Below are 9434 nucleotides of genomic sequence, written 5' to 3'. Positions count from 1 at the left end.
TAGAATCAAGCAGGTTGGAAGAGACCTCCAAGCTCATCCAGTCCAACCTAGCACCCAGCCCTAGCCAGTCAACCAGACCATGGCACTAAGTGCCTCAGCCAGGCTTTGCTTCAACACCTCCGGGAATGGCAACTCCACCACCTCCCTGGGCAGCCCATTCCAATGCCAATCACTCTCTCTGCCAACAACTTCCTCCTAACATCCAGCCTAGACCTCCCCTGGCACAACGTGAGACTCTGTCCCCTTCTTCTGTTGCTGCTTGCCTGGCAGAAGAGACCAACCCCAGCTGGGATTTATGCTGGATGTTAGGAGGCTGTAGCCAGGTGGGGTTGGTCTCTTCTGCCAGGCAAGCAGCAACAGAAGGAGACACAGTTGAAGTTGTGGCAGGGGAGGTCTAGGATGGATGTTAGAAGGAAGTTCTTCCTAGAGAGAGTGGCATTGGAATGGGCTGCCCAGGGAGGTGGTGGAGTCACCATCCCTGGAGGTGTTGAAGCAAAGCCTGGCTGAGGCACTTAGTGCCATGGTCTGGTTGATTGGCCAGGGCTGGGTGCTAGTTTGGCCTGGCTGATCTTGGAGGTCTCTTCCAACCTGCTTGATTCTACGCTTCTATGAAGAGGGAAGGGAGACAGCTAGGACTACAGCTCTCTAACTACTCAACATCTGGCTCATCGGTGTTGCCGTTTCCCAGGGCCGGCAGCTCCTTTTCAGGCAGCAGCCCATACTCGTTTAGGAAAGCCTCCACATCCACGGCGAAAAACTCCTCGTTGAACTGTTCAGAAACGCTGATGAAGTTGCTCAGCAGCTCCCCCCCTTTGTAGACGAGCAGAGTGGGAATCACTTCGTTGGAGAAGCGATCCCCAGCCCCCGTGTTGGAGGCCTTGATCTTGCAGAACTTCACTGTGGCATACTCAGCCGCCAGGCAGGTCAGGCTGTTGTTGAGAGCGTCGCAGCCCTTGACGCCGTCTTCGTAGATGTGGACGATGACGGTGGTGGTCTTGCGCTCCTTCTCCACAGCCTCCAGGAACTGCTCCCCGTTCTGCAGCTCGCACAGGTAGCCGTATTTCGGCCCGAAGCTCAGCCGCTGGTGCATATCCTGCATGCAGCGCTTGCGGTACTTCTGTAGGCAGCTTTCGTCTTCTTGCTCGTCGTGAATTAATTCGTACTCCTGCATGCTCATCTGGGGGCATGGAGAGAATGTGGTGTTAGTCAGCGGTCGTCTGTGGGCGCTGAAGCAGGAAGAAAGGCAGTTGCTGCTTAAAGGACACCACCTGGAAAGCTTGGCTGCAAGAGCCGTCGCTGCCTGCTCACAGAATCACAGGCGGTGATCTGAATGACAGATCAGGTTGGAAAAGACCTATCATGCAGCAGCATCTCATCAACTGAATCACAGCACCAAGTGCCACATCCACTCTCTTTTTAAACACTTCCAGGGATGGGGACTCCACCACCTCCCTGGGCAGCCCATTCACAGTATCACAGTATCACAGTATCACAGTATCACAGTATCACAGTATCACAGTATCACAGTATCACAGTATCACAGTATCATCCGATGGCTAATTACTCTTTCTGCAAAGAACTTCTTCCTGACATCCAGCCTAGACCACCCCTGGTGCAGATTGAGACTGTGTCCTCTTGTTCTGTCACTGATTGCTTGGGAGAAGAGACCAACCCTCACCTGGCTACAACCTCCTTTCAGGTAATTGTAGACAGTAATAAGGTCCCCCATGAACCTCCTCTTCTCCAGGCTAAACAACCCCAGATCCAGAGGTCTCTTCAAGAGACAGGTGAAGATCCTATATTAAGACCTGCATGTCAACTTAGTGATATTGAAGACGGTTACAAAAGACTTCTGGATCTTCCCACACCACATCCTGGTCTCCAAGCTGGTGAGGCTCTAAGTGCCTCATCCAGGCTTTGCTTCAACACCTCCAGGAACGGCAACGCCACCACCTTCCTGGGCAGCCCATTCCAATGCCAATCACTCTCTCTGCCAACAACTTCCTCCTAACATCCAGCCTAGATCTTCCCTGGCACAACTTCAGACTGTGTCCCCTTCTTCTGTTGCTGCTTGCCTGGCAGAAGAGACCAACCCCACCTGGCTACAACCTCCCTGCCTGTTGAGGCAAGGGAGGGGAGGAAGAAAAGTCAACTGTATTCTGTGCTATGTCGGTGTGAAATACGCTTCTCAGTTTACTGCAGCTTGACTTTGCTTGTGAGCGGAGTACAGAGATGGTTGCATTTGTTCTCTCTATATTGTTTGAGCTCTGCTGAGCTGCAAAGGAATGGAGTCTGGCAGATTCAGGATTTTCTAGCTTATAGGCTGCATGTTTTACATAGAACCCAAATGAATTTGCTGCTTGTTTTCTTACCTTACGGCAGAATCTCTCTCTGGTGTCTTTATCGTCTTTACTGTAACATCTGTGTGGCGAAGACATTTGTCTAAGGATTTCTTTCTTGCTCAGGGATAAGGAGTCTCGATCTTCACTTTCTAATTTAAACTTCCTCCAGTCGTTGATGACACCTTTTGGTCCTAAGAAAGATGAAGATAGATGAAAAAGTGACTGCAATGAGAGGCTGTCTTAAATTTCTGCTCATTTTCCTTCTGTGCCACAGGTTCTCTGTCCATGTCTCTTCCTTCCTGAGCACCCTCCATGAGTGCTGCAAACTTGAGCTTTGGGATCAGTGTGTTACATCAGCCTCCAAAGGGGATTTTCCTAACCCAGATCACTTTGGTGCTCTGGTTCCTATCAGGATCCCAAAAAAGGACTTTGGTGAACTCCATGAGTAGCTAAAAAACTGATATGTTGGCCCAAGCCAGTGTTTCGTACCTGTGTTTGCATTTCTCTAGGGAGAGTGCACTTGGATATACTGAAAGAGGATTGCAAGAAAACTGGGAAGGGACTTTTCACTTGGGCTTGTAGTGATAGGACAAGGGGGAATGAATTGAAGCTTGAGGAGGGGAGATTTAGACTGGAGATTAGGAAGAAGTTCTTTACACTGAGGCTGGTGAGACGCTAGAACAGGTTGCCCAGGGAGGTTGTGGATGCCTCCTCCCTGGAGGTGTTCAAGACTAGGTTGGATGAAGTCTTAGAATCATAGAACCAATCAGGTTGGAAGAGACCTCCAAGATCATCTAGGCCAACCTAGCACCCAGCCCTATCCAATCAACCAGACCATGGCACTAAGTGCCTCAGCCAGGCTTTGCTTCAACACCTGCAGGGACAGTGACTCCACCACCTCCCTGGGCAGCCCATTCCAATGCCAATCACTCTCTCTGCCAACAACTTCCTCCTAACATCCAGCCTAGACCTCCCCTGGCACAACTTGAGACTGTGTCCCCTTCTTCTGGTGCTGCTTACCTGGGAGAAGAGACCAACCCCTACCCGAGTAAGCAACCTGGTTGAGTGGAAAGTGTCTCTGCCCACCTCAGAGGAGTTGGAATTTACTGATCTTTAAGGTCATTTCCAACTCCAACCGTTCACTTGCTGTAAAACTGAGAATACAGGAAACATGAGTGTGGGTTTTTTCCAACTCCTGCCTGTTCCACCAGAAGAGTAACCCTTGAGGCTCTGATAATTGACTGCAATGCAACTCTTGGTCTGTGGAGCTGGTTGATTAAAGCAATTGCATTTCTTATGGGAGTGAGGGCATTTTGCCAGTTGCCAATATGTTTTGGATTGAATTTCAACATCTTGAAGTGATGGCTGAAGGAACTACACCCCTTGGTGGAAAGGGAAGGTGACCTGATCCTTTGCCAACAAGATTCCAAAGCAGAAATTAGTCTGAACATCCAAAACTATTTTGAAGTTTTAGTGTGGATCACAGAATGCCACCATGGTGGGGGTTGGAAGGGGCCTCGGGAGATCATCTAATCCAACTGCCCTCCTAAAGTAGGTTGACCAACAGCAGCTTGTCCAGGATCACAATGTCCAGGTGGGTTTGGAATCTCTCCAGAGGAGACTCCACAACCTCTCTGGCCAGCTTGCTCCAGGGCTCCAGCACCCTCACACCAAAGAAGTTTTTCCTCATGTTCAGATGGAACCTCCTGGGCTCAGTTTGTGCCTGCTGCCCCTTGTCCTGTCACTGTTCACACTGAAAAGACTCTGGCTCTATCTTCTTGCCTTTAGCTACCAATCAGCATTGACCTGATCCCCTTTCAGACTGCTCTTCTCCAGGCTCAACAACTCCAGGTCTCTCAACCTTTCCTCCTTACAGAGATGTTCCAGTCCCTTCAGCATCATTGTAGCTTCTGCTGGACTCTCTTCAGTATTTCCTTGTCTCTCTCAAGCTGGGAAACCCACAGCTGGACACACTACTGCAGGTTTGTTCTCACTAGGGATGAGCAGATGAGGAGAACCTTGCTGGATCTGCTGGCTACACTCTTCTAAATATATCCTGGGAGGCCATTTGGCTTCTTGGCTAAGAGAGCACATTGCTGACTCGTGAGGAACTTGTTATCAACCAGCATTCACAGGTCTTTCTCTGCAGAGCTGCTTTCCTGCACCTCTACTAGTGCAGGAGGTTGTGCTAGTTTGAAGCTAGCTAGAATGTTTTGGTGAGAACTAGATTACAGGCTGTGAAAGACAAAGAGTGATGATGTCTACTTCACTCATAGGCTTGCCGAGAGGTATAAGAACAAGAATCCAAATATAGATAAGGCACTTCTTCTTGGGGCATTACCTGAGCTGCATTTCTCCCTCTAGTGATCTCTGCCATCTCTCTGATTAATCCACTTTGCTTCCTAACCCCCTGGTCAAACCTCCATTCTTCCTTGGGACTGGGGTGAGGTTGAGAGGGGTGGGAGAAGGTGGAAGGGCAGTTGGGAGCCCCTCCTGGGGACTCAGGTTTCTGGGATGGTTGTTGTGTTTCTGTGTTACCTTTTACCTTGTCTATTTCTGTCTCTAGCTGTATATACTGTAAATATCTGCTTGTATATTCTGCTAGCTGTAAATATAAGCTTCATTCAATTTCCAGAGCCAGCTGAGTCTAGTCTGGGTGATTTCCAAAGTGTGTGGGGGGGTGGGGAACACCCAAACCATCACAGAAGTTATTCCTACCTGTGCTGCCCTACATTTTGGTCTTTAATAAATAAGTATTTTTAGGGTTTTTTTGTTTGTTTGTTTGTTTGTTTTTTTATTAAAGCCATATCTAATAATTTTAGCCAACAGCAGTAAGGATGATGGTGATGCTATGGTCTAGTGATGAAGGATGCTGGGAGGAAGATGGAGTTCTTTACTGACTGGGCAATCACAGAATCATAGAATCAACCAGGTTGGAAAAGACCTCCAAGATCATCCAGTCTAACCTAGCACCCAGCCCTGTCCAGTCAACCAGACCAGATGAGGATCCAGGCTTTTCTTCAACACCTCCAGGCACAGTGACTCCACCACCTCCCTGGGCAGCCCATTCCAATGCCAATCACTCTCTCAGGCAACAACTTCCTCCTAACATCCAGCCTAGACCTCCCCTGGCACAACTTGAGACTGTGTCCCCTTCTTCTGTTGCTGGTTGCCTGGGAGAAGAGACCAACCCCACCTGGCTACAACCTCCCTTCAGGTAGTTGTAGACAGCAATGAGCTCTGCCCTGAGCCTCCTCTTCTCCAGGCTAAACACCCCCAGCTCTCTCAGCCTCTCCTCATAGGGTTTGTGTTCCAGGCTGCCCAGGGAGGTGCTGGAGTTGCCATTCCTGGAGGTGTTTAAGAGGAGAGTGGATGTGGTGCTTGAGGCTATGGTCTGGTGATGAAGGATGCTGGGGTGAAGGTTGGACTGGCTGATCCTGGTGGTCCTCTCCAACCATAGTGATTCCTGGTGGTTAGATGTTGTGCTGAGGGATTTGGTTTGGTCAAGAACTTGTCAGTGTGAAACTAATGATTGGACTCATTGAGCTTGAAGGGCTTTGCCAATCTAAGCCATTCTGTGATGGGGAAGACTTCAGAAAGAGTTACTACAAGAGCTACATTTACTATAGCAGAAAGAGAAAGAAACCATAGGAGCACTGGGAACCAATGAGTGCCTGTTGGTGAGGGTGGGATGAAGTGTCTGTAGAGCTGAACGTAACATCTGTACTCATAAAACCCATGGTGACTGAGTGCTGGATTAAAAAGAATTGTGATTCTCAGCAAGGCTGCTGCTTTTAAAGGCTGTGCTGTGTTTGCCAAAAGGATTTACAGGTTCACTTTCAGCACTGAGTGTTCCTTCTGTGAGAAGGAAAGAACAATTCAGCCTTGTGATGGTTTGGGTGTTACCTGCCCCCCACACACTGAAGAAAAACACCCAGACTAGACTCAGCTGAGCTGGAAATTAGAAAGGAGCTTTCTATTTACAGCTTAGCACAAGATACAAGCAGATATTTACAATCTCTACAGCTACAGGCAGAAATAGACAAGTTAAAAGTAATACAGAAACACAGCAGCCCTCCCAGAAACCTGAGTCCCCAGGAGGGGATCCCAACCACCCTTCCACCTCCTTTCCACTCCTCCACCTTATCACAAAATTTGTCTTATCTGCAAGGTGTGTTTGGAGGATTGTCCAGGGGAGTTAGGAAGCAGAAGGATTAGTTACACAGACAGCAGTTGAGGGAGAGAGAAGTGCAGCCCAAAGCCAGAAAGCAAACTGTTTTATCTATGTTTGTGTTCCTGTTCTTACCCATCTCAGCAAGCCTAGGAGTGCAGCAGCCATCACCACTGTTTCCTTTTCACAGCCTAGCATCTCATTCTTCTCACTAAAGTATCCCAGCTAGGCTCAATCTAGCACAAGTCTTTAGAGTGAGGCTTTATAACCAAACTCTAGTGTGTGAGTGTGGTTTTGTTCCTAGTTTGCTTTCCCCTCTTCCCCAGAAGAGGACAGACTATTCTTCATGACTGAAGCAATAAGCCAACAAGAGCTTTGTTGGGCCACTGCTGTTGGTGGCTTCTTGGGTGTCTTCTGCATTTGCTGTTTGCTTCAAGTATGAGGAGGATTGGAACAAAGGTAAGTTTGGTGTAACTTGCCCTTCCCTGAGGGCTGTCACTTCCTCCCATACATATTCTCATGGCTTTGGAGCCCATGCTTCTGTGCAAGGGATTTGGCAAACCAACTGAAGGTGCTCAAATTCTGGGCTTCCCTGGTGAACAGGTCCAAGGTCAGTTTGAACTGGGCTCTGAGCAACCTGCTCGAGCTGCACATCATAGAATCATAGAATCATAGAATCAACCAGGTTGGAAGAGACCTCCAAGATCAGCCAGCCCAACCTAGCACCCAGCCCTATCCAATCAACCAGACCATGGCACTAAGTGCCTCAGCCAGGCTTTGCTTCAACACCTGCAGGGACAGTGACTCCACCACCTCCCTGGGCAGCCCATTCCAATGCCAATCACTATCTCTGTGAAGCACTTCCTCCTAACATCCAGCCTATCCAGATGTCCCTGCTCACTGCACAGGAGTAAGACTAGCTGAGCTTGAAAGATCCCTTCCAACCCAAACCAGCCAATGATATTTAGGAAAAGAAAATGGTTAGTTTCCTTGCCTGTGTGTGTCGCCTGTCCTTCAAAATCTTCTTCAAAGCTGGCTTTGGCATTTTCCTCCATTCTGGTGGCTGGAGCAGGAGATGCTGTAGACTTCAGAAAGGAGAACAGTTAATGAAAGGATAGGAAAGAGCATTAGGTACAGCACTACTTGGTATTGATGAAGATTGAAATACACATGATAATTGTAGAGCTTCATCTCCGTTCTGGTGAGACCCCAGCTGGAGTACTGCATCCAGTTCTGGAGCCCCTGTTACAAGAAGGATGTGGAGATGCTGGAGAGTGTCCAGAGAAGGGCCAGGAGGATGCTCAGAGGGATGCAGCCTGTTCCAGTGCTTGAGAACCCTTTCAGTGAAGAATTTTCTCCTAATGTCCAACCTAAACCTCTGTTCTGTTCTGTTCTATTCTATGCTATGCTATTCTATGCTATTCTGTTCTGTTCTGTTCTTAGCTGGTGCTAAGGTTTGCTTTATTCCATTGGGAAAGTTGATTTGCTTCTTTGTTCTATTCTGTTCTGTTCTATTCTATGCTATGCTATTCTATGCTCTACTCTTCTGTGTTTAGCTGGAGCTAAGGTTTACTTTATACCACAAGGAAAATTGATTTGCTTCTTTGTTCTATTCTGTTCTATTCTATCCTATGCTATTCTGTTCTGTTCTGTTCTGTTCTTAGCTGGTGCTAAGGTTTGCTTTATTCCAGGAGGAAAGTTGATTTGCTTATTTGTTCCATTCTGTTCTGTTCTTTTCTTTTCTATGCTATGCTATTCAATGCTATTCTGTTCTGTTCTTAGCTGATGCTAAGGTTTGCTTTATTCCAGGAGGAAAGTTGATTTGCTTCTTTGTTCTATTCTGCTCTATTCTATTCTATTCTATTCTGTTCTGAGCTGGTGCTAAGGTTTGCTTTATTCCATTGGGAAAGTTGATTTGTTTCTTTGTTCTATCCTGTTCTGTTCTATTCTATGCTATACTGTTCTGTTCTGAGCTGGTGCTAAGGTTTGCTTTATTCCATGAGGAAAGTTGATTTGCTTCTTTGTTCTATTCTGTTCTGTTCCATTCTGTTCTGTTCTGAGCTGGTGCTAAGGTTTGCTTTATTCCATTGGGAAAGTTGATTTGCTTCTTTGTTCTATCCTGTTCTGCTCTATTCTATGCTATACTGCTCTGTTCTGAGCTGGTGCTAAGGTTTGCTTTATTCCATGAGGAAAGCTGATTTGCTTCTCTGTGTGCTTTGCTGTTTCACATCTTTTAACTATGAAAGGCTCTAAAAATAGGCAACTTCCAGCAGTCTGTGGCAGGCTCCAATCAGCAAACTGACCATGCTTCTCGTGCAAGGTGAGAGATGGAAGTGATTGCTTAATGAAAGCCCTCTGTGCAGTTTATGTTACTGATCTGTTGTGCTAATAAATCTGAAAAGATTAAGTGAATCACCATGGGACAGCAAACTGCATTTCACCATTCTGCTGCAGCGTGCCATGAGGCAGCAGCCCTGCCAGGTTGGGAAGCTGACCATGGAGCTGGGAGTGGGGAACTGCTCAGATTTAATCCTGGCCCTGCCACTGGGCCAGGCTGTGAGCCTGGAGCAAGTCAGGCAATCCATTCAGCAGAGTTATAAATATTTAGGGTTCTTATCTTGGTGCTGTGAGAATTAGGCCACCCCAGCCAGGTGTTTCCCAGCTGGGCACCTGAGGACAAGAAGATAGGAACATGTAACTGCAAGGTGAGCCGTGGGAAGCTTGGTTATAGGATGAGCTGGCTCTCCTGTGCTGCCTGCTCTTCCTTTCCAGAAGTGTGGTGCAAAAAGCTTGTGTTAGTGTGTGGGCAAAAATGGGGCACTCAGCAGGGCAGGAAATGGTCCCATATTCTTGTGAAGGGTTTAGGTGGAGCACTTGAGTTGGAGTTGTTGGGTGGGGAAGTGATGTTCTTCTTTTGTATG

At 47.7% G+C, this 9434-nt stretch overlaps 1 protein-coding gene across 1 annotated transcript; it reads right to left on the bottom strand.

Annotated features, from left to right (window-relative positions):
• Window positions 1-649: 649 nt before the first annotated feature.
• Window positions 650-7568, bottom strand: PDC (phosducin). The gene is made up of 3 exons (XM_064148321.1): window positions 7508-7568; window positions 2373-2533; window positions 650-1177 (listed from the first exon to the last, which is right to left on the bottom strand). Exons 1-3 carry the CDS (start codon window positions 7566-7568, stop codon window positions 650-652), a joined length of 750 nt encoding a protein of 249 aa, XP_064004391.1.
• Window positions 7569-9434: the final 1866 nt, after the last annotated feature.

The sequence above is a fragment of the Pogoniulus pusillus genome, chromosome 8 (genome assembly GCF_015220805.1).
Source record: "Pogoniulus pusillus isolate bPogPus1 chromosome 8, bPogPus1.pri, whole genome shotgun sequence".
In the NCBI taxonomy this organism is placed as follows: Eukaryota; Metazoa; Chordata; class Aves; order Piciformes; family Lybiidae; genus Pogoniulus; species Pogoniulus pusillus.
The sequence above is the reverse complement of the archived record's forward strand: the minus strand, read 5'-3'. Positions and strand labels throughout refer to the sequence as shown.